This window comes from Taeniopygia guttata, chromosome 5, assembly GCF_048771995.1.
Source record: "Taeniopygia guttata chromosome 5, bTaeGut7.mat, whole genome shotgun sequence".
NCBI lineage: Eukaryota > Metazoa > Chordata > Aves > Passeriformes > Estrildidae > Taeniopygia > Taeniopygia guttata.
Genome location: NC_133030.1, coordinates 10,514,163 through 10,539,687, shown reverse-complemented (window position 1 = coordinate 10,539,687; position 25,525 = coordinate 10,514,163). Strand labels below are relative to the sequence as shown.

General features: G+C 40.9%; 2 protein-coding genes and 1 long non-coding RNA gene across 12 annotated transcripts in view; all 3 read left to right on the top strand.

Annotated features, from left to right (window-relative positions):
* Nucleotides 1-25,525, top strand: part of SHANK2 (SH3 and multiple ankyrin repeat domains 2) — a 269,302-nt gene that overhangs the window by 223,077 nt on the left and 20,700 nt on the right. For 7 of the 10 annotated variants that reach the window (XM_072929511.1, XM_072929512.1, XM_072929510.1 and 4 more), the window contains 3 exons: nucleotides 7,095-7,230; nucleotides 8,967-9,047; nucleotides 12,171-12,191. In XM_072929511.1, the coding sequence (XP_072785612.1) occupies nucleotides 7,095-7,230; nucleotides 8,967-9,047; nucleotides 12,171-12,191 (238 nt within the window). The remainder of the gene's footprint in view (nucleotides 1-7,094; nucleotides 7,231-8,966; nucleotides 9,048-12,170; nucleotides 12,192-25,525) is intronic. The other 3 variants (XM_072929513.1, XM_072929517.1, XM_072929515.1) reach the window with 1 other exon arrangement.
* Nucleotides 15,225-16,269, top strand: LOC140684239 (uncharacterized). Its single transcript, XR_012056205.1, has 2 exons — nucleotides 15,225-15,892; nucleotides 16,125-16,269. It is a non-coding gene; the product is annotated as an uncharacterized lncRNA (long non-coding RNA).
* Nucleotides 18,165-24,630, top strand: LOC115495400 (uncharacterized). The gene is made up of 2 exons (XM_072929523.1): nucleotides 18,165-19,127; nucleotides 23,478-24,630. The coding sequence occupies exons 1-2, from the start codon at nucleotides 19,049-19,051 to the stop codon at nucleotides 24,335-24,337; spliced, it is 939 nt and encodes a 312-aa protein (XP_072785624.1). The 5' UTR covers nucleotides 18,165-19,048; the 3' UTR covers nucleotides 24,338-24,630.

Below are 25,525 nucleotides of genomic sequence, written 5' to 3'. Positions count from 1 at the left end.
TTATCTTCTCAAGTTTTAATTTTTTTTTCCTCTCTGGAGTCAATTTGTCAGAAGGGCTTTGCGAAGCATCAGTGGCTGCGCAGGGGGAGCAGCAAACTGGGATGTGGGTGACTGGCCAGCAGACGAGCAGGAGCGATGGGAGTTTGTTTTCCCACTGCTTGAATGAGCAGCTTGGGTTCCATCCTTTCCCTTTCCCTTTCCCTTTCCCTTTCCCTTTCCCTTTCCCTTTCCCTTTCCCTTTCCCTTTCCCTTTCCCTTTCCCTTTCCCTTTCCCTTTCCCTTTCCCTTTCCCTTTCCCTTTCCCCCCACCCTGGAGCAGCCCCCAGCAGAGGAGGATGACTGGATATGCCAGAGGAATGAGATGGAAGCAGCTCTGGCTGCAGTGGTTAAGCAGTTTTAGATTTTTGTGCATGCTTTCATTTGTGAAGGGCAGACATGCTAGAGAGGTTTCTTTACTATATAGGTAACCTCTAGTTTGCTATTTTTGGTAACCTATTTTTGGTGCTGTCTCTGTACCATAATTTATAGGCTATGAGAACAAATTCAATATAAGAGGCATGTTCACAAGATGAATAATGTAAAGGTACACTCTGTTGCACTTCAAACTTCATTTTCATTTCACTGAATTTTAAACTAGTACATATTTTTTTGAGCATTGGAATGTGGAAAAAGTTAGTTATCGGCTTATCTTCAGTGAGTTTATTTTAAGCAAAAAAGAAGCAAAACAGATGTGCACAGTTCATTGGATATTTTTTCCCTGAGAGAAGTTAAAACGTGAGAAGCTTCCACCTCTTGCACCTGGCAGACATCAGACAAATTCATCTTAAGTGCCACTTAATTGATTGCAGAACACTGCAGTTCAATCAACTGCAATAAAGTTAATTGAACCTCTCCAATGAAATGTGACTTAAACCAAGGGATTCAAAAATAGGAACAGGTAATAATTAAAGGAGGGCATTATTTTTAGTAGGACAGGGTCCAAGTAATTAAGTGATGTTTAAATGTTCTGTGTAGTCTCATGAGGATGGGAACCACTTACTTGCAGCAGCTTTCAGGTTAGATATAAGTATGCAAAATTCAAAATTTTAGATGAGAGTGCTAATTCAACATAGTTCTGCCTTTTAAATAATGCCATAGGTAAGAGATAAAAAGCAACACTTAACTCTGCTGCTTTTTTGGATTATCAGCTTTGATCCCAAACTAATCCAGTGAGTTTGTACTTATTAGAAGAAAACAAGTTGTGCATTTCCCTTGAGGGAGGTCAGACACTGGCATGGGGGCAGTCTTAACTGGGTAAAACACAGATGAGTGTATGACCATCTTTATAGGCTGGTTTGACAAAAGTTAGACACATTAAAAAAGATTTTAAAAGGTCTTTGAAGGACTGACAGCTGTTATGCTCCATTCAGGTTTTCAACTTTGTCATATTATTAAAACATGTGTTTAACCAAGGCAGGATATTACTCTCACATGATATGTTTGTAGAATGCTGGGAAAGTAAGGGGAAAATAAAGTCTATTTAGGCTTTTGGTAGCTTTACACAGGAAAAAAAAAAATACAAACTGGTTACACCCAGGACAGCAATTAGAAAAAATGCCACTTATTCTCAGAGGTTCTGGGCCTAACAGGAATAGCAGGGACAAGAAAACTGAGACGTTCCAAGATGGAGCTTGCCTAAATGTTAAGAAACAAATTTTGTGATGCAGTTGCCATGACAACTAAGGAGTCTGGGGTTTATGATCTGAGATGCCTCTTCTTGCAGTGCCTCTCTCAGAAATAGATGTTCCTGGGTGCAGCTGAAGCGTTGGTGCGACTCGCAGGGATGAAGCGGCTGAGCCCTTCCTCGACAGCTCTGCTGTCTCCAGGCAGAGACCACATCCACAAGACAGCAGTTTTGCTACTGCTGAATCAGCCCAGGGAAAAGTCTTTGTCTGGCTGGAGCAGCCCTGCAGAAGCCAGGTTCCACCACGCTCCAGCCCGTCCTGCTGCCCTTGCCCAGAGCAAGCACCAGGCAGTGACATCTCCCTTTGCAACAGGAGCTGCAGCCGAGGAGGCACAACATTCCCCATGTGCAAACATGGCAAATGTGGTGACAGGATGGAATCCAAAACCTCAGGACATTGTCTCTCCACAGGGTGTTTTCTTTTAGGCATTTTATATCTTGTTTGTGCCCCAATATTTGATTTTATGCCACGAGATTTATATTATAGCAAGGCTATGAATGATTTTGATGTTTTTCCTTTAATTCATATGTACTTTTTTTCTAAAAGGCTGTCAAATACTTCCTTATAATATTTCTTCTTCTGGAGAAACCCTATAAATGACAGAATTTAGGTGGGAAGTTGCCTCCTTTGATCACCTAGTCCAATTCCATGCCCACTGGCTTCATAGTTACATCATCCCATGCAGTAAGGCCACCAGGGCACGCAAATCTATGAGCAAGTGGATTACTGCAAAAACATCATTAATGCAAGATGTCAGCTGGAATTTCCACATCCTTGTATCCCTGCTTCTGTGAAGCTTTTTTTTTTTTTTTCCTTTTCTTTTTAAAGCACTTTTTAGATCAACAGAGTACATGAAGCCTCTGAAACATCTTTTACACCAAAGTAGATGAAATAGGATTTGGTCAAATACCAGGGGGAATCAGGGATGTTTATGTGGGAGATCAGAATGTAAACAAACTTCCCATTTTACTGGAAAATCTTCAGGAATTTTCCAGAGATTCTTCAAGACCTGTTTCAGAAACTGTTGAAATAAATGAGCAGTTGGAGCCCTGTGGACTGAAGCTATTTGCTTCTGTCTATATAAGCTTCTGTGGTGGGATGGGAATAATTTGGTTTGCAGAGACAAATTCATAAATTAATTTCCATTATAAGACTCATTTATTTATTATATTATTACTTTCTATTTTAATATAAGACACAGGTTAAAATAATGTGCTGGGTTTTTGAGACAGTGAATCTTGATATAATTTGTGGGGAAATGCATTTTGTAAGCACATAAAATGTCATTACACCAAAGCATATTTTGGCTTTGGACATTTTTAACTTGCTGCCTCATTTGGATCTGTGGTCATTTTTGCACTAAGGCTTTTCCTGGGATGCTCAATAAGAAGTATGCTGCCATCAGAATTTGTTCAAATTTACTTTCCCAGAAGCCTTCCTGGATTTACTAGGTACCCTTGTGCTGTCCACAAACCTGTTAAATCCAGTTTTAGAATTAATTTAGAGGATGATATAATAGAGGTTTTGACACTAATTATGCTTGTCAGGTGCAAATCTGGGACATCTGTGATGGTTTGTGCTAAATGCTGCTCCAGCCCCTCCCAGTATGGCAACAAACACCACAAGCCCTTGCTGGTTTTCAGTGGGTGACCCCTGGGTTGGCACTGTGGGTGCACTGAGAGCACAAATAATTTCCCCAAAAGTCTCTGGGTCACTGTGTCTTTCTTCCTCTCACATTTTAGTCTCCAGATGGGAAACTCTTACTGGCTGCTGACAGGCAGTGCCATGTGCACAACTCCGTGGTTACTTGAAATGCAGAAGCATCATTTGAGCCTGCAAAATCACTTGTGAGCTATTTATTTTCACTGGTACAAATTGTGATTGGGTTTGTGTGTGTGAAATATTTATCAAAAAGGATGAATTTTAAGAAACATGTAGGCAGGGGGTTGTAAGTGTGTGTAACGGGTTTGGGGGTTTGTTGTTTTTTTTTGTTTTTTTTTTTCCAAGTAGTTCAGTGGATAAGGAAGAGCTTCTGAGGAGCTTCTTCTGGGAGGATGTGCGTTCCCAACTTCAACCACTCTGCAATGGGCATCCTAAGCATAATGATGGAGTTCTGTCTATTTAATTACTGTTAAAAATGATTGACTGCCTTTTCCACAGAAGGAATGTTTTGGTAATGGAAGGATTAGGATGATGCATTGAAGAAATTAAGATTTTTTTTTAATTGCTAGAATAAAGTCTACAAAGGTCTCTTTCTCTGGTAGTGGGTTTTTTTTTTCCCCTTTTGCATATTTCTATGGGAAGGCTGCTCTGGTGAATGTGTTCCAGCTCATGCATCTGCCAGCTTACAATATGCAGGTTACTTTATTATTGTATTATATTATATTGTATTGTATTCTAGTATATTATATAATATTATTTTTCAACCCATTGCATAACTGTGCATTTCAGGGAAAAAAAAAATGTTTTTATCCAGCCTGTTTAGACTATTTTTAAAGACATTCAGTCTGTGAGATCATATTACTTCATAAATTAATTCTCTCAAAGTAATTGCCATCCCACTGCCCAGTAACCAGATGATAATAAAGGATGATTTTCACAAATACAGAATTCTGAGGCTTTTCCCAAGAGTCCAAAGAGGATAAAGGAGAGTTGTTGAAATTGTGGGCTGTCCCAAAGGACAGTTTTCCTTGCATTTGGTTTCTTGGATGACCAGATTTCTTTAATGTAGCATAGACCCAGCCTCCTCACATGTCTATTATCTATTTTCACTTATTTATGAAGGACATGGCAGAAAAAGCTTGATGCAGGAATGGTTTGCGGAATGGTAGATGGAAAATAAGAACCTCAGGTTTTGCAGTGAAAGACTTCAGAAAATATGCAGAAAGATTGAGTTGAAAAAGAGGGAAAGACACAAATTTGAGCCTGCAAAACAACTTTACTCTTTGTTTCTAGAGCTTCCTTCCAAACACCTAGCTGCTAAAAGAAAAAGTAGTTTTTGAGTGTTTTAAAGAGTGGAATTACACTTGCTACCAAGAACACAGGTGATTATGAAAAGAATTGGCACAGTTGGGATAGATATCTGCTTTACTGCTTTACAAACTCCCCCTTGCCAAGGCTTGAAGTGGAAGTTCAGAGAGATTTGCCTCAAATTATTCACACCTGGAAAAGTTTTGCTGAATAAATCAAACTAAAACAGTCAGACAAACCTGCTTGAACTCTGGTGTCTCACTGCTTAACAACCCTTCCTGCAGTCATTTTGCTTCTGGATGAAATAGTGAAGAAGGGTAAAAGAAATAATGTCACTGAAATCCTTATAAGCTATTGACAATTCCCAAATTATTGCTTTGTAATCATGCTCCAGTTTTACCCCCTGAGGTGCTAAACACTGTGAAGATGAGGTTCTTCTCTGCTGGTTCCATGATTCTTTTGTTCTCTAGTATTTCTGTAAGACTCTGAGTTAAGTAACCTCCAGCTTTCCTATCAATATTTTTATTTTATTTATTTTCAGATCAATCTTTTAGCTTCCAGATTTTGTAACTGTGCCTTTTCAACAAAGCTGCTATAAACAGTAATTTACAGGTTCTGTTTCTGAGGCAGCTTTAAAAAAATGTGTTGTATATATTTGCTCCTGCTCTAAATGTTAAATATCATTGCACTGAACGATGGGAACAGATGGGATGCTGCATAAGCTGTTTATCATATTACACATTTATCACTTTACACTAGTGAAGTGTACATGTGTTTGATTAATATTGACTTTTGATTTATTTGGAGGGCTCTATTTTTTGACAGCATTAGGGATTACATTGTAATCCTTACCGTCTTCCAAGCTTGAAATTTAATTCCAGTAAAAATAGAGTGGATTCGTTCCATAATTTTTAATTACATGATTTTTTTTTTTTCCTGTGGAAAAGAATTACCTTGTTGAGGCTTTAATACTGGAAGGAATTCAGAAGTAAATGGAAAAGACTGTTTGCTTCAGTATTTTGGACAGATTAAATTTAGATGCCATTGGTCCAGCTAAATAAATATCTCTTGGAATTAAATACCAGATGCTAAGGAGGTGTAAAATAAAGCAAACCAGCAAGAGTCCTATTTAAATCAATACTCTTTTATACCCTCCACCTACAGAATGAGAGAACTTCATCTTTGCCTGCTCAACAGGTCTGGATGTTCAGCATGTGTTCCACCTACGTCACAGTACATGGAACCAAAAAAGCGTCTCCAAAAGCACCCCGAGCTCAGACAGAGCACCCAGCTCGTCCTGCAGGCTCCCCACTGCAGCCCTCTGTCAAAAAGATGGTTTCCTAATGCACTGGTTCATTCAAATGCATTTTGGCTCAGCTGAAGCCTGAAAAAAAGGGAAGGTTTTCCTTCCAGACAATGGATGGAAAAATGATTTCAAGCTGGAGTGGGGCGGCTTGTGCTGTTTGTTCTGCTAAATGGCAATAATATTTAATGAGAGATTCTGCTCTAAACTGTAAATCCTTTAGAGTGTGAGATGCCCAGCCTGTCAGAATAAATAGAGGAGGCTAAAAACACTTACTTTGAAAATGACTGTTCATTTTGGGATGCATTGAATGATCTCAGTGAAATATTACTGAGTCAGTGGAATTTTGGAGAAAGATCAACTTCCCAGCATGTATCCTGGCAGCAGCTCTTCCTCCATTTCTCAATATCTTTTATGTTCAAATAGCACAGGCAGCACTTCAGACTTACATGTTGTCATCATTCAAATTTCAGATAACTTTCAGTGACTCCTTATAGATTGAATGAATAAATAAATTACTTTTAGCCATGTTTATCTACAGTTTTTATGCCTCTGCTTTCTTCTATGTCTGTTAATTGATATTATGGAAAGACATATCCAAAAAGGATGATTTAACACCAAGAATTACTGAGACTACATATATATATATGTTTGGTTTGGGTTTTTTTCCTTAAGCTGAGTCTTGCACTGCAGTTTGAAGTTTAATTGGCATGACCACAGTAACTGCTCAGGGCTTCATGTATTTACCTCTTCTATTTTCATGGACACTCTTTAAGCCTGCTATGGCCCTGTTGCCTTTGCTTCTAGGACAGGGGATGCTTCCAGAAACTTGCAGAAGGAAAATTCTAGTAATTGCAAAAAAAATATGTAAAGGGCAGGATTTGATTGAATTTATTTAGATGTGCGTTTCCCAGTTGAGTAGCTTTGTTTTCTGGTCATCATGTCAGCTATGCACTGTTCCTTAAATACATATTTTCATTAAAAGGTAATAATTAAAAATTCTGTTTCTACCTATTCCTTCCATGTTCTTTTTATGAAAATGCTAGAACAAAAGTTTTCTGCATTTTGGTCCCAAAGACTCCTTCCTTTGTGTGCAGGTTAATAACGAGAACGTAGTGAAAGTGGGCCACAGGCAGGTGGTGAACATGATTCGACAGGGGGGCAATCACCTCGTGCTGAAGGTTGTCACAGTAACCAGGAATCTTGATCCAGATGACACAGCAAGGAAGAAAGGTACATTTTTCTCTCTTCCTAATGGACCTTCTTGCTCTTCCTTCATGGAAAACCAAGTATGGGCATGAAATGGCTGTTTTCTAAATTCTGATATATTAGACTTCGCTTCTCAACTTTGAAATGCCCTTGTTTAATTTGAAATGCTCTTGTTTAATTTGGAGTGATTTAATTCTGTTAGGTTAGACATTAACACGTGGCCAAAAGAGCAATATTCTCTTAACATACTTGGCATTAAAGTCCATCTTTATGAGTTTTTCATGTTTGACGACCTTGTAGTAAAATTTCTTGCAGTGGTGAGAGAGGAAAAGCACTGAGAACAGATGATCTTTTATTAATTTAAAATGTATTTGAAATGGGGGTAGTTCTCACCCACCCATCCAAAAAAACACTACGAAAACTTCACACCCCCCCCCAAAAAAAAAGAAAAAAAAAGAGGAAAGAAAAAAGGAATTTAAACTGTTTCCTTCACCTTAGATGCCCCAGAGTTTGGTTTCCCAGCTACACTGGGAAGTCATTAGGCCCTCATAATTATCATTAAGCAGGGGAGATTGCTGCTCCTTGAAGCTGCAGCACATTGCTGAAAGTTCTGTTCCTCCCACAGTCCCACACACACCTGGCTCTTCAGCACTGGGCAGGTGAGGAGCTGGCACTCCAGAACTCCCTCCTGCTCCATGAAACTAAAACTTTCTGTCTGTGCTGGAAGTGTTTTTCACTTTCACTGCTTATTAAAAATAATAATTTAAAAAGGAGTGAGACCAGCTTGTGGGGTGGAGGGGAAAGGCTGTATTGAACTAAATCACGTCCCAGCATGGTCCTGCATTATTTTTGGCTTGATGGAATTACTGTTCACACATTTTAAACAATTCTTTTTGCCTCTGACTTTTGGTATGTATCATATTGACCTTAAATGTAGTGACAGGACAAGGAGCAATGCTTTAAACTGAAAGTCAACAGGTTTAGGCTAAATATTAGTGGGAAATTCTTCACTGCGGGGGTGGTAAGGCCTGGCACAGGGTGTCCAGAGTAGATGTGGCTGCCCCATCCCTGGAAAGTGTCCAGGGGCAGGATGGGTGGGACTTTGAGTAACCTGGGACAGTGGAAGGCATCCCTGCTGTGGCAGAGGAGTTGGAATGAGATGATCTTTTCTGACCGCCAGAAATATTTGTCATCAGCATACGAAAGCACAGATGGTAGTTTCTGTGCTAGATTATTGTCTTGATATTTTAAGACCTTATATATTCTGAGGATCACTCGTTTCCCTTAGAGTCACCTTAACAATTCAGATACATTTAAATGTTTTTTCCTGTATTTCTCAGATTGAACAGTTTCTCCAAAGATTAAATTAATCTGCCAGAGATTAGCTGGGGCCCAGGAGGTTTTTAGCCCTGCATATTTCTCAGAAGGGGCACCACTGCTGTGAGGTCCTTTCTCTCGAAAGCCCTTTTCCTGCTGGGAAACAGAAGTGCACAGTTATTTAGCTTTAAATGTTTCTATGTATCCTGTTACATAAAAGCTTGCGGATGTGTCAAGCAACCTACGCTAGAGCCCGAATCAGTGGAGAAATTCAGTCCATGAAAAGCATCTCAGGGCTTTTTCCTCCACATGTAGGTATTTATTCTCACCTTATTTCATGGAGCTTATTCTTTTAAATGGATATGGAATCGTGGCTGTGAGCACAGGGCTTCCAGAGGGTGTGTTTTGGCTGACACTTGTGTGTTTTTCTATTCCATGCACAGCCCCACCACCTCCTAAGCGAGCTCCAACCACTGCACTGACCCTGCGCTCTAAGTCCATGACCTCAGAGCTTGAAGAGCTTGGTAAGAAAGTGTTTTTGGCAAGCATGCTGGCTTGGTGGAGATGCAAATATCTATCTATATGTCTCTATGTGAAATTGATGAAGGGAGCTGCACTTGTACAGTGTCTAGAGCAGAGGAGGTTTTAAGAATGCTGCATCTTTGGAGAGTTCAAAATGTGCATGACTCGCATGAATGATTTTTGTGGAGACTTGTGCCTTTACTGCTGTGCAAGGGAATGTTGATACATTTTATGCATCATCAAAGTTTGGCACATCTACCAAAACAAAAAAAAAAAAAGAAAAAAAAAAAAAGAAAAAAAAGAAAATAATGCTGTATCATGTTATGTTAGCTTTGCTTTCTAAATTTTCAGTTCATCTAATATTGTTTTATTTTAAATTTCTGTGGCCTCTCATTAGTGGATAAAGGTAAGCTGCCAGAAGCTGTTGTTAAAAGCTGACAGTGTTAAAGCAGCTTCAACTTCAACTTGTTTCATTTGATCTGAAAAAGTGCATATTATGATATCACTTTTACTTCTGTGCATGATATAATAATTCCTCTCACTATTGGTAATAAAAAACTATTGAGCATTCAGTCTTTTATTTGCTAATTTTGAGAAATGTGGTTGTAGATTCCTTTGCTTGACCATCCACATTCTAGATATGCATTATTCTTCAGGAATTTGTATTCATTTTCTAGAAATGAGGAAGGTAATTTTGCTTTTCTTCCTGGTTTTAATCTGTTAGGTCATTAAAAGGTAGAATTTCTGCAGCTAGACTAAGACATGGAAATATGAATAAATCACATATAAAAAGCGAAAAGCCCAGTGCATATTTCCATGTGGCTATAAAAGTAAAACAGTGTGTTTAGCAATTGAGAAATAGCTATAAAACCAAAACACATCCCTCACTGCAGAGTAATAGATGATAATAATCCACATAATAAAACCATTTTTTCCATGTAATTCTACAATTAAATACTCAATTTTATAATCTTGGGGTTTTCCTGACATGGACTCATCTGAAGGCCAACTGGAAGGAATCATAGCCTTGTGGCCCCTTTTTTTCCCTGGTGAGTCAGTGTTTTTTGGGGCAAATGGGCCCCATCCATCCTTTAGAGAGTCAAGTCACGTAATTCCAGTGGGAAGTCTCCCAGCAAAGTGGGGCTGAAGTGGGTTGTGTCTTCTCTATGGTCTAACAACCAAATGAAGACCAAAAAAACCACCCCAGTCTGATTATTTAGCTCCAGCAGGTCTCAGAAAATTTGGGTTTTATGTACAAGGAAGTTTAGGAGCTTAACTCAAGGTATCAACATCTTGTGAATGCTCCATCATTTTTTCTTTCAGGATTAAAATGTAAAATATTATTTCTGGAGCACACTTCGTGGGTCTGGGTGTTTTTCATTTGCTTTTCTTTCATGGAGTGCTGAGAGCTTGTAAAACTTTGCTGGTTTATCAACCACCTTTCCCAAGGGAATAGCAATACTTAAAAACCATTTTTACCCCTTTGTTACCCTCTTCTGCCAATTGCTTTCAAGCTGAGGATATTCTTCTATTTCTTTGACTTTTCAATCCTCCATAGGAGATATTGGTCTTAAAGCAGAAGCAACACTTTCCTAGGGGAGAATAGCTTGTTTATTGTAATGTCCCCAGTGGAGACCATCATATTTTAGCTTTCCCACCCCACTGCTCAGGCCATGGCCCTTGCTCTGCTGTTTGTCCTCACCAAGTGGCAGAAACAACTGCAACTCCTTTAACAAGCAGCCATGGGACATATTTCCATTTTAAGCACATTTCCCATACATACCTTTATCCAGATGGGGCAGACATTGCAGTGGAAGGGGTTTTCTGTTCTGAGGAATAGTCCTGCATCCTGTTCCAGAGGTGTTTGTCCTAAGAAAGCTGTAGTGGTGGCAGAAATTTGCTTTCTTCCTAAAAAAGTCTGTAAATGTCACTTCTGTGACATTCTGAACATGTGCCACCCTAGCAAACAATGTGACTGGTGTTCCAAATAACATCTGTGGTCTACCTATTTTCATATTTGTCCTGGAAAAGGGCTATTTCCAGAAGGGACAAGAATTCTTAAATTTCACAGCAACTGAACAAGCTTCCACAGGGAAAGTGTTCTCCCTATCATCAGTTAAAAATTGTCTCCTGACATAAAACACAGCTTGTATGTGTGTATTTATCTATAATTTATATACCCCTCTATGTATTTGTGTATATATTGGACATCTGTGAGAGCTATGAGAACACCCACATTTTTATAGCCATTAAACTCTCTAATGAATGCCATATATGTGCAAACCAAATAGGAAGAACCTATAAATGAGCACTGTGGATGTTCTCATCAATACCTATGTGTAACCCTTTTTCCTCAACTGGAGAAGCTCATGGTCTCAATAACGTCTCGTGACAAAGAATCCCACGGGCTAATTATGTGCTGTGTACAGATGTATTTCCTTTTTATTGGTTTTGAATGTGATGCCTTTAATTTTATTGAATGTCCCTTGTTATGTAATAGAAGAAAAATGTAAATAGAAACTCCCCATTTGTTTTCCCTGAGAGTGCATAGTTTAGTAATGTCTTCTAGCTAAGGTAAACTTTTTTTTTTTTTTTAAATTGTCCATCTTGCAGTCATTAGAGTCACTTCCTTTGCCTGGCTCTCAACCCTACTTACAGTTTTACTGAAATGTTTTGAGCTATTCTGTTTTTCACAATACAGAGCAGACCACGTGAGCTGTTCTCTTTCAATTTAATTAATCCAAAAGATGACAGTGTGCTAATGATTCCTTTCCATTTCAATCTGCAAAGATTTGGGAATGCCCGATGTTGTCATAGTTTGACAGCCCTGATATCAATAAGTTTCCCCAATTACTATTTTAAAAAAGAACCTAGAAAAAAAATTCTGAATGTATCCCTAACACATGCAGGGGAGAAATTCCTCATAAACCTTGATAAACAGCTTGGCCAAAGCAGATTTTATCTACTGTGGTTTGAGAGATACCTGTTTAGCAGAGGTGAGCAGGGAGAGACTGACATCTTAGAGGGAAGGCTAATGTTTGCACTCAAAATGACAGACAAGGATTTAGCATATAAAAAATTACCTTCAGAATTGATTCACAGTTCCTTCCCTTTCTATTTCCAAGCTTCAGTACGGAAGAAGAAGGGTAAGGGGAAGCATTTTGTCTCTTGTTTAACCTGTTTCTCACCTTTCCATAGTGAAGGATAATAACAATGTAAATGTTGGCATATGGTCCAGTTTATTTTATGGTGTCAAATGTACATTAATTATTGTATATGTTTTTTTAGTTATTTAGTTACTAAATTGCAAACACACTAAGAAACTCAAACAGAAGACCACATTTGAAAATATCCCCCGCATTTCTTCCTTTTGTCTCCTTTCCTTCACCTTGCCTTTTTTTTCCTTCTCTGTACCCGACTCTTCTCCAACCCCTTCCATCTCATCTCCTCACAGTTCCTGTGCTGACTGGCAGCCACAGAGAGTTAGTGGCCAGTGACCCCCAGTGCAGTCCCACATTAGTGATCCCACTCATCTCCCGAACGGCCACACTGTGTCTGGCTCAGGAATCAGGGATCTTGCACACCACACCTGAGCTTCTCACCCGCAGAAATGCTGCTCTGTCTGGTAGAACATCTTCCACGCTGTCCTGTATGCATGGAGTGCCCTCCCTGGACTTACTCATGAGGTCACCTACCACCTTCTCCTTGAAATCTCTCCAAAAGACCCACCTTCCCTAGATCCCCACTGAGCAATCCCCAGCACTGATGGCAAGGCAGGGGGGCAGGTAGAAACAGCAGTGCTATTTTAATAGTTTTCATGAATGTATTTTTGTGTACAGAGAGTTTGTTTGTGTTGAGCTGTACTTTTTCCATGCTCCTGTATGTCATTTTGCTTCCCTAGACTGTGAGCTCTGCTGAGCAGGGGCTGTTCATTTCCACCTTCTCATGGAGCCTGGCCCAAGGAAGTCTCCCACTTCCCTGAGCCCCTGGGTGGTAGCTGGTGAAAAACAGGCCATGTCCTGCTCTTGGATGAGTTTCAGTGTCATGGAAAGGAAATCTAGGCTGTAGGCAGTGTCTTCTCTCAGCAGGGAAGCTTTTCCTTGTTGACATTTAATAGGATGGAATTGGGTTATTTTCCACTCTTTATTTTCCTGCTCTTTCCTGACCAGCTTTCAGGTGGTTACCGGAGGTTCCAGCTAGGAATATTTGGCATTCTCCATTCAGAGACTATGACAGAATAAACTACATTGCTACTGAAAAATACGTTTCGGCAGCATATAAAAAAATCTTTGTGTTGTTGTGCAGAGGCTGCTGTCAACCACAAATTCAGTTTTCTGGGTCAGAGATGAAGGAAACATTAGGATAACAATAATGGCTTCTCTAGTTCTTGTCTGACTGGTCTTGTTGATTATCTCTGGAGATGGGCTCTGGTTCATTAGGAAGGCAGGGCAGGACAGAACATATTTTTTGATATTCAGGATAGAAGATAGGGTATTTGTGTCTAAAAAGATGATAAAATCCTTAGGTTTGGAGCAGCATGGGCAGTTCTGTCATTTTACTGCAGTTACAAAGCATGAATTTAACTAAAATTTAACTTCATCTGTGCCACTGACTTTCTGCCTGCATTAGTTGCCTGACTCAGAGGTAGCTTCCAACCTTGAAATGCATGTGTGGAGGGGTCGTGTTTCCAAACTACTTTCTGGATTTTGTGTGATTCCTGGGATGGGGGAGAGCTGTTCTTCTTTCCTGTGCCTTGTAGTTTTCCAAGAACCATTGTATGAGTAAGTTATGGCAACATGTAAACCAAGAGTTGTAGCAGCAACTTGTTGGAGGCAGCACTTAAAATGTGATTCCATTAATACTGAACAATAACCAGGATATTCGTGCAGCAAATTGAAATGAAGGTTTGAAAACACTCTGAAAATGAAAGATTAGGGGAAAAATTTTAGGTCATAATTTTCATCATCATGATGGGAAAATAGGTATCATTAGAGTTTCAAAATTAATATTTTAAAACTTTAAATTTAACTCTGTTCATGATAAGTTTATGCAGCTGGTGGAGAGCTTGGTTTTAAATGGCTTTTCCTTCAGTTTTTGTTTTGACTTATGAATAACTCCTTGTGGAGGGAGAATTTGAAAATTATATGATCCTTAAGGAACACATCCATAAGCTAAGGTCTGTAAATGTCTGGATACATGATTTAAAAGCTTCCTGCTCTTCAGTTTTCTTTGCTGCCAGGAAATGGGTTTGATTTAGTGAGTAATTTGGGATTTTCAGGGAAAGCTGAAGTGGACAGTGTTGAATTTTAAAATACCTAATATAAAATAAGAGAAGGGACAAAATGAAGAGCAGAGCAGGTTAAATTTCCACAGTAAAATGGGAATGACAAATAAATTTTCTGCATTAATAAATAATCTGCTGGCAGTGTCACATGGGTATCAGTTGTGAGCTGGGGTGGTGCTGTTGTTCTTAGATTTGATATGGTAATCAATATAAAATATTTATATATACCATATACTGATAAAGTATGTGTGTTGGTCCTGGTCTTTGGGCTTTGGTGTGGGCTGCAGTACCAACTACAAATAAAGGATTTTCTCCTTTGAAGGGTTTAGATTCTATCACCACCTCACAGATACACAATAACTGTGGTATCAACACAGAATATTGTTACCTGGCATCAAGTCTGAACGGCATTTGAATAGAAAAATATCAGTTGATGGCATTCAAAAGAAATATTATTAGCTCTGTCTGCAATAAGCATTCCCACTTCATCCCATTCCTGTTGTCCATTGTTTCAAAGGTGGTACCTTCCAATGGCATCTGAAACAATGAAATTGCAGAGCAAATATATATAAATGAATGCCAAGCAGTGGATTAGCTCACAGTGTTCTGTTCTGTTTGAAGAGACTACTCCCAAAGCCGTCTGGGTTCAAAACTCACTTTCTTTATTTCACTGTGGCGGAGTTGATGATGGAGATTTGTCTGCAGGGAACAATGGGAATACCACAAAGCAACTTTTACAGCACTCACCACAGCAGCTCCTGAGATAGCTCCCAGCACCTGCAGTGTTTCTCTGTAGGAAGAAGGTTTTCAGATCTTCACCAGACACTATTTCAGAAGATGAGAGCAAAAGGCATCAGGCTTCCTGAAGAATTCTTGAAGGTTATCCCTTGTAAGTAATTGATTCACATTACATATTTGAAATTCTAATGAGGTGGCAGTGTAGTAATGAGGAAGAGCTTGTCATCAGGTTGTCATTTATCTCAAGCAGAAAGCAGTGACTCTGGGTGGAATTTGTCAAGTCTGTATGAAGAAATGCCAGCCCCCTTTGTGGTCGGTGCAGCGAGGCTGCAGATTTTATGGCTTGTAGTGTAACTCTGGGGAGTCCACAGCAGTGTAAGTGTAGAATTAGGACCACGGCTACAATATAAGTCCTTGTAAAACACCTTGTGAGAGCAAAGTATTGAAAATTGGCATGTTTCAAAAAGGGAACAATGCTAAACCTGTGTTTTCCATGAAAAATAACTTGGCAATGTGCTGATTAGCAACTTGTGCCACAGAATCCAAACTTAACAGGTAACTCCTGGTACTAAAGGATTTAACTTTCATGAGATGCTTTAACATTTTGGAAACACTGAGAATCCTGAGTAGAGGCTGCTTGAGTCTGCATGGGTGTCCTCATCTACACCATTATTATTTTGAATTTCTCAGCTTATTCTCGAGGATGTAGCGCCCTGTCATGACACCTGTTTTTCTTTACTACAGGACTATAATTGAAAAGGTTTTTAAAACCTTTCTGCATCAGCCAAACAAGATAATGGTATAAAAGAAGTTGGAAAAGGAATTGTAAGTGTTACAGAAAATGTGGGGTTTGTAGCATTTTAAAAAGAGACACATTAAATACATTGGTTTATGTGAGTGTGACTATGCTCAGATATTATCAATTTAATATCTAAGCACATATTCAAAATCATGAGGGCTTGAGGAACAGTTAAAATTGCATGTGTTTCCCAACATGGCACAGTTAGGGCAGTGGAAACCCTTTCAGCACTTTTAATGTGTTCTCTCTCTTTTTCAGGAGCCAGGGAGATGAAGGACTAATCTCCCTCATCTCAAAACTCCCTTTGCTGCTAATTTTTTTTCTTTTTCCTTCAAATGTTCACATACCCATGTTAATTAATTTCTAATCTAATTAAAAATAAATTGTTTTAGATAATTCCTCATAGTTTGTTTGGTTTTTCCCCTCGGTGTGGAAGCGTGAGAGTTAAGTGTAAGACCAGAGAAGGCTGTGTCTTATATCCTCCACTTTCTTTGTGATTTCTTTGATTTGATTGCCTTTCTTTTGTGACTAGGCCAAATTTTCAAATGCTGTCTCTTAAACAGAATATCAAATTGCCATTTAAATTCCACCTGGCTTGCAGGGTAGGAGTGGATATTGACTATATTCTCTGCTTTGTTTTTGTTCTTGAACAGAAACTACTGTTAGACAATGACCATTCCTCTTTCAAGGTAGGCTGAATTGCAAGGCTTCAGCATTGCAGGTGTATTTTAAATGCCTGTGTCATTATTTCCTTAATAATGAACATGCTGTTAAAGAGCTGGTACTTGAAAATTGTATCTCTAGAAAGGAATTTGAACATATCCATTTTCTGCCTTCCTTAAAAATTACTTTCAGTGGTGTGGTTATAATGTGTAAATGTGACTTGTGTGTAATAATGTGAAGCTATTTTCAGCCCTAGAAACACAAATAAGGCTTTCCTTCAAGAAAGTTTTGAGAGCTCTTTATTGTGAATACCTACAAAGCATTTTCATAAATAATATAATGGTATTTATAGATACTCAATGTTAAATGATTAATTTTAATAACTAAAGTTTTTCTGTTTTATTGATTTATTTTATATATTATTTTATTTTATTTTATTTTAGAGTACTTTGTAGAATTTACAGTATCCCAGAGAACAGACAAGTATTTTTAGGTAATTTTCATAGAAGGAAAGTGTTTCAAGTGCCTTTTGTGTTTGACTGTATTGCAAAGTGCTTTTATTATTTCCTCATTATGCTGACTGCTAAAATAATATTCTCTGCCTGTTGTTTGCAGTATGATAAATGTGTGGTTTGGGCATTGTGATTCAACCACAATCCTGCAAATTGTAAATTTGGGATGGGGCTGGAAAAAGGTAATTTCAGATTAAAATATAGTGGTGGCAGATCAATGAGGATTAGCCTAATTGTCCACATGAAAACTTAGATCATTCCATTTCAGTATATTTTTAACTATATATTTACAGGACATAACTGTAGGCTGAACTTGTTGTTTCTTTCCTCCAATTTTGATCATAAACAACAAATTTGGATTTAGAACTTAACCTTTGATGTTCTTACTCTGAATCCATGCTTCAGATAAGGCTAGTCTTTAAATGCTCAGTGGTGTGTTGAGGGCCTTGTTATACTTTACCTACTTTTGGTCTTTGATGAATTTTACACATCTGATCCTGTTTGAAGAGCTGAAAAGAAAGCCATTTGTTCTCAGCAGGCACAGATCCATTTTTAACCATTTTAACCAAACATGAGTCACCTATTTTTCCCTCAGGGACACTGTCAGGTGAAATTGCTTCTGTGCCAAGCAGCTTTATCAGATGAACTCCGGTGGTCTGATCAAGCTCTCTTTTGAAATCAGGAGGTTCTCACCTGCCCATTAGCATTGCAAAGGTGTTCCAGAATTCTTGTTCATCTGCTTCTTTGAAAGCCTTGCCCAGATCCCCAGACCCACTGTTTGCCCAAATTGTCATTTAGTAGCTCTCCCACCGGCAGACATTCCCCCTGAAGTTTTTATCCAGTTACTTCCCATCTATTCTTTTACAAATTAAACAGGGCAAGGCCTTTGGCATATATATGGGAAGTGCCAAAAACCTAAAAGGAATGCCATGCAAATAATTGCACCTACTTGATTTAGATGATGGGTTTTTTGGGGTGGTTTTTTTATTTTTGTGGGGTTTTTTTGGTTGGTTTTTTTGTGGGTTGTTTTTTTTTGTTGTTGTTGTTGTTTCTTTTTGTGTGTGTTTTTTTGGGGTTTTTTTTGGGTTGTTTGTTTGTTTGGTTGGTTTTTGGGTTTTTTTGTTTTTTGTTTTTTGGTTTTTTTTCCCAGACATGGAAACTTAATTTCATGCATAATCACTCCTGGTCTTCATGCTAAAAACAAGCTACTTGTAGTTAAAAATAAAATAAATTGGGATAAAAAAACTGAATCCATAGGATGAAAGCAACACCACAGCCATATTTTTAGATCATTTAAAAGGCGTTTCAAATAGGCATTTCAAACAGGCACCCTTTAGTTTTGGTGCAGTTCCTGTTACCCATTTTTGCATATTATTGACAAGGAAGCAAATTGTATCAGCTAACGAAGGAAATTAAACTAAACCTGCAAACTCATGTTTAGGGAAGGCGATGGAACAAAACCTTTGCATGTGCAGTGCCTGAAACTAAGGGCTGTATGCCCAAACCTGTTGCCAACCAAGGAAGAATGAATGTCCTGTGTTCCCATCACTTTTCCAAAGGAAAAATGCATGTGCCCAGTATTTGCCTGCAGATGCTGGACCAGGTGGGTGATCCTACAGCACTGAGGTGCCATTGGCATTGTCTGAAGTGTTGCATAATGCGCCTGGTACAGTTTCTGTCTGTATCTATCTTAGGTATTTACAAGGCACCTATCACCTTGGTACCTAAGCAGTTTGAGAAATGCACCCACCCCAGGAGGGATGATGAGATACAGACAGAGGCCCAGGTCCAGAGCAGCAGAGGCAGGGCCCGGGAAGCTCCCCTGCTGTGTTCCCGCTGTTGTTGGGCTCCTGGCCCACTTGTTGTGGCCAAGGGACATCTCCACCCACCTGTCTGTCAGCAGGAAGAGACGGTGCCCCAGCCCTCCCGTGCAGCTCCGCTGGTGGGCAGTCTGAAAAGGAAAGATAATGGAAAAGGCAACGATCCGGTAGCAGAGGTGAAACAGGAATGGTGGGATTTCAAAAGGAGGGCTTCTTAAAGAGCAGCACATCTCAGGGGAGGGATCAGCTGCCAGTCCAAGTGGCAGGTAAGGCACAACACAGGCATAAATCTCAAATGTTCTTCAGTGACCAAAAGTTAAAGAAATACTTCTGATGTCTCTAAAATTTGTGTATATCCAAAGCCCTGCTCTGTTCTTGGCCTCTGTCTCAGTCCTTTACCCCTTCAGCTGAATCAACCATTCAGTAATTCTCTGTGTATCTCAACCCAGTAATTGCTACAATCCTAAAAATGCCTAATGACCAACACAAAGGACTCTCAGTGGTAACAAATGTTGTGATGCAAGGAATAGCACGGAATAGCAGTGCTCCAAAATAATGGACATATTCATGAACCTAAAGGCTGGAATAAACTTGGCTTTAATCAGCATGCTCAGGGCAGGACCACAAACCACAGCTCTCCCCTGCAGTCACACCTGGAGCAGCTCTCCTGTGGCCTCCAGGAGCACCTGCTGATCCACCACGTCAGACCAGGCTCTGTGGCAGCCCAGGGGAATCACCTGCATAGGCAGCAGGAACAGATGTCTGGCAGATTCTGCTCCTCTGCAGAAACAGAGAACCTATCCAACAGAGGAGAAAGGAAGACAGCCAGGACTTTGGTGGTGGCTCACCAGTTCCTATTGCATGGACCCCCTCAATAGCAGATCTCTTTTTTTCCTTAAACACAACAGGGTCACTGAGGTAAAACAAAAAACAGCCTTCAGAAAGCTGTGAATCCCAGGTGGCTTTTGGAAATAGCTGCATAGTACCCACAGTGATCAAGCACTAAAGCTGAAGTGCAGTGGGTCACTGACTTCCAGATGTTTCTGCCCCCTTTAGCCTATTTGCATGCTCCTCCCTGAGTCCCTTCCTCGGCCATTTAAGGATGGAGATTGAAGTCCAGCCCAGCAGATCAAGGGGCATCAGGTTAGGAAGGTGAACCTTGGAGGCTGCAGGTCTGATGGCTGCTATCACTTGGTGTAAAGATATCTGTAAAAGACAGAAGTGACCTATTTTACCTGTAAATTATATCTATCTCTGTGAGCAAAATGCTGCATGTAGAACTGGTGTGTCAGGTGGAAATTGCTAGAAAGATCAGGGAATCTGACCTCTTCCCTTTGCTTTACACCCAAGGAAGCCAGCTGTGCTTCTTTGTACACTCTCTATTTAAAGCTTGAAAAGAAAGAGACTTCTTTCTTTCTTTTCTTTTTTTTAAAGCAAGTTAACAACCAGGTGAGGTCAGCTATGTTGGTGCATGGTTTGATCCATGACCATTTTTGACTTCACAGTTGTAGTGGCCTTTCTCTCTCTTTTTTTGGAAGTGACCCCTTTTCTAAGGAGTCAGAGGCAGTCAGTTGAGGTCACTCTGTCAGCTGTTTAAACATGAGGACGATTTCTGGCTGAACCCAGTTTGGCAGTGCCCCTGCTGTGCCTGGCACACCTCTCCCACAGCCCCAGCCTAGGCACCGGGGTAACCAACCTGACCGAGATCCGCCCAGAATTTAGGGTGAATTTTGGTCACTAAGGAATGGATTTCTTGGGCAGAGACTCACACGTTCATTCAGGTGGTGTCAGCCAGTGGCCTCCAGGCAATTTTCCCATGATTGCTCCTTAGTGAAGGCAAGGCTGTGGAAGGCCATGCCTGTAACACACCCTTGGTTCCCCATGCGCATGGCAAAGCTTCCCAAAGAAACCGGAGTTGCTGAGAGATGCTGAACACCTTGTTACAAATAATAACAGTGATGGTTATTCCTCCTTCTCATTACCAGCCAAGTTTACCAACCTAACCTAAAGCCTGTGCATGTATTCATTATTCAGAAGTATTCGCCAAGAGTTTCTGCAATTAACCTTCTGCCCAGGGGTTTTCACAGACTCTTTGCTTTTTTGTCATTTGTGTCATTGGTCACCAATTGCCTGATGCTGTTCTTTCAGCTCTGAAAGGCTGAAAAGACTGATTGGGAGAATGGCAAGTGGTATTTCATAGGACATAAGGAATTTTGCAAAAATTTATTATTGCACTTTTTCAGAGAAATTTTGCTTTACAAGCCTCTGGCAAATATGTAGACATGCACAAATAACAAAGGTGTTCTGGTCCCCCTGAGTCTGAACAAACTAGATGCAGTGATACCATTTACAGAAGTATTCATAAATCAGTGTGGAGTTTGGAGGTTTTTGATTTCGTTTTGCTTCTGTTTTTGACTTCCAGTATAGTTTGGTTCTACTACTTACCAGTTGTTAGGTGGGCTCTGTTTAGAACACTTGCCAGCTAAGTGGGGTTTTTAAATATGGGGAATTTTCTGTTGACATGTCAAAAGCAATGCCAAGACATTCAGTATGACCAGTGGCTCTACCAGAATGAGTATTTATGATCCCTTACCTCACTCCGATTTCATAGACTTTAACTGAAGTGTGTGTTTGCTTTGTGTGGTAAAATTAGGTCCCCTGTTTTTTGTTCTTTTTTTTTTTTTTTCATGTGTACTCAAATAGGAAAATGCTGAGAAATCATTTCATGATCCTACAGTGTAGTTGTTAAGAGAGCTTTGCTAATGAAGGAATGCAGCTATGGCTGTATTAGAAAAAGCAGGAGAAGAATTGCCAAGGAAGAAGCAGTTCTTAGTTAGGTTGATATATAGTCCCTTTCAAATCTCCATGGAGTGGAAGAGCCAATGATTGCATGACAGTTTGTCCCTAAAATTCATTTCCATAAGGAGCTCATACCTTTTTACAAATACAATTTCATCCTCACTTTCCATAAAACATGCAACTGGACAGTCCAGGCAGACACAGAGAGAATATGAATACTTTGAATGTGAATACTTTGAAGTAGTGAATATGCTAAATGCACGAATAATATCCATTATTTTAGCACTTAAAACTCAACATTCAATGAAGTCACACAGAATCCCTCTTAGAGCACCATAATATTGCAGGCACAAGGGTGTAAAAATAATGAGTACCACATTGTGGTAGACAGGGATTGAGATATAGGAGGAGGGATCCTTGGGTCTGTTAGAAAAAGCTTTTCATTTCATTATAATTCACATAAAATAATTTTAAAAAATTAAAAAAACCCTGCCCTGATTCATAAACAGAACCAAAAGTATGGTTTAACACGACCTCAGCAACACCTTGCAGATATAAGCTTCAAGTTTCCACTGAGGTCTGAAGAGCAGTATTTCAAAAAGCAGAAATTAATCCTTTAAAAAAAAAAACCAAAAAGCTTTTTTCAAGGCTGGGATGCCAGAGAGTAGGCACAGCACTGATCTGGCATTCAGGTCACTGCGGTGTGAGCAGCAGCAGCAGCCTGGTCAGGTCACAACCCTACCGAGAGCAGTGCTTCTCTCAGCTGTCCCTTGCCTGAGCGTGGGGAATGCAGGGCTTTGGGCTTTGTGCTGGCTCCTTTAACCACACTGCCCCAGGGTGATTTCTCATGACCAAATTGGCTCCCCTTAAAAAAAAAAGAAAAAAAATTGGACTTATTTTTTTATCTGAAGTAACAAAGTGTACAGAGTCCTGGCCACAGCCTCACGTAGTGCAGAGAGGTGCAGGACAGAGCTGGGCAGATCACGCTCCATTGTGAGTTGGTGATCCCTGTGGGTGCAAATGCCCGAGCCTGTCCTGCTCTTTGGGAGGGCATTTTTCTCTAGAGTTATCATGGGGAAGTGCTCACAGCCAGATTTCCACCACGCACCCTCAGGCAAGGGAAGAGGTAGCTAGGGGAGGGCAAAACTCCGTTCATTTGCAGGAGACAGAGATCCTGGTGAGCAATGCCCTCAGATAGCATTTCCTACTGTTTGGAGAAGAGAGCAAGGAAAATCTGGCAAATGTTGGGGAGGGCATTGCTCACAGGATAATCCCATGGACGACCACCGTCGCGCTGCAGCAGTTATTTGGGAGAGATTTTGGGTGGGGTGACGTGAGACGTCGGACAAAAGTGAAGATAGCCAGCAGTGCTTCAGAGCAACAAAGGGCTGCCCTCAGCCAGTGGTGGAGCACATCTGGCACCCCAGGAAGCTCAATTGGACCCTTGGCCCTGAGCTCGTCCCAGGGATTTCTGACTGACACCACTGCAGTGCATAGGTGAGCTTCTTGCTAGGTTCACTGACATTTCCTGTCACAGTCACGCTGAGGGGAATTTGATAGCTCCTGCCTTGGGATGCAGCATGGCTGTGTGTGTTCTGGGTACAGGACAGTGTGCACTGAGACCAAAAGTGCTTAATGACGCCAATTGCCACGTGCCCAATGTAGTCACTAAACTTTAGTCCGCCCTTCCGTTTGCCCAAACACATACACTCTGGCTTCCCAACTGGCTTCTTTCTATGTGTTGTCCAATGCATGTAGATACCTCCATCTGCCTGGCCTCAGATACAGTGGTTGTTGCTCCTCTATTTGATTGCCAGATGTCACTGGGGAGCAAGATGGGGAGGTTCCTGGATCCTCGGGGCAAGCCAGCCATCACCGAGGGAGCTCGCTGTCCACGCCGGCCGAAGAACAGGAATCCTCGGTGCCTGCCTCTGATGAAGACTCGCCAGCCAGGACCACAGAGAGCTGGCAGTGGCCGCTGTCCTCATCTGAAACGCACAGCAACGTTGGGGAGGATTTTGAGGGATTTCAAACGCCGGCGCGGACTCCAGAGTGCACCATGGACATACAGTCTCCCGGGGATCAGTCACTCAGTAGGACTCCTCAGTTTGAAAGTGACTCTCCTGAGGAGGAGGGAAATGATGAGATGAATGAAGAGCGCTGCGGTGTTGAGCCTGTCCCTAGGGATCGGGGTTGGAGAGGGCAGCCCCAGCTAACAGAGGGAGAGAAGCTGTTGATGGAAACCAACAGTAGGATTGTGCAGCTGCTGGAAAATATCAAGAGGGAGCATGCACAGTCCATGGGTCTCATGTCCCAGTCCATGGGCCGTATGGAGCTGCAGCTGGGCATTGTGGCTACCTCCACAAGAGCCATCCATAACTACCTGTCAGAGATTTTAGCTTTCCTCAAGCAGCCGAGGACGCAGGTCCTCGAAACACGCATCTCCCAAAGAGCCACCCCCCATGTCGAGTTGACGTGTGCCTCGACATGGACTGGTGAGGACGCAGTGGCATCCTCCACTGTGTGCTTACCAGGGGCCGAAGGGACGAGCGACTCTCGCGACCCGCCGCAGGCCACCCTGCCTTGTCGCAGTGGCCGGCTGCAGAGAGCCATAACTGAGAGGGCCTCGCTGCCCATGCCTCCACGCCAGGCAAAAGGGGGAGGGAAGAAAAAATAACCACTCCATAGGATTTTTAGAGTTTTTTTTAATGTGCCTGTCCTTTTAATTCTTAGCCATAAGGCCATCGGTGGCAGAGTTCAACCATTTCCTACATTGGCTAACATTGTATTCTGGCTGACTAGATTAGTCTAACATCTTGTAGTTTATATTTGCACTGTTAACGATGTGTGCTGCTGGTATTTGAAGAACATTTGCCTCTGTTCTTTCACTTTAACTTCATATGAGCATTTTTTTACTCTGTGCCAGGCATTCATTGCTTTTCTTACAAATACAAGTCATTTCTTGAGGCAGCTGTTTTTTGAGTTTTCTTTCTCCATTATGCCACCCCCTCTGAACAAGCACTCGGGACTTGGTGGTAAGTATAGAGGTCTTGGCAATACTCGCCTCCCAAACTGTGTTCGATCAGTCTTTGCCTGGTGTTTTTCTGGCATGCCAGCCTGAGGTGTTGGGGTATAGCCTGTACTGGATCATGACCATTCTTATCCTCTGTGGGTCTCACCAGCTCACTTCCTAAGACCCTCGGTGGAGCTAATCCACATGTCTTGGCTATGTCGTACAATAAGTAATGTTGCCAGGATCATACCTCATATTTCTCTTTTTGGGGGCTGTGTAGTGATGTGCCACCAGATCTATCTTGGCACCTGACTCTCGTTTTCAAAGTTCATTTTATGATGGATCTGGTGGCTTGATGGGCAGCATTATACTTTTTCCTCTGAGAGAGTCTGGGTATTCGGAACAGGAGTCACTAAGCAATGTGTTCTATGGGGATAAGAGCCATCTCCTGCAACAAATCTATTAGGAGAAGACTGTCCCCTGTAATTATCACAGATATTAATTATTAAAGAAAAAGAAAAAGAAAAAGGAAAAAAAAAAGCAACTTGCCTAGCAGCCAGACCTCTTGAGAATGTAAAAGTCATGACATGCTGTTGGGTACTGTGCTACTCTGTCTGTGATTAAGAGCTTTTCATCAGAGACGAGACCTACATCTTGATAAAACACAACTACTTTCTGTGCCTTTAGGCCATCCAATTTCCTGAGGGCTTGCACCCTGAGCAGGGCACGGGTCCCATTGGTAACCCAACAGGGCAGATGGGAATGCACTTTGGCAATAAATTACTTTATATCTGTTGGTGCTGCCTCTCTCGGGGGAATCTAATATAGTGGCACTCAAATTGCTATATGCAT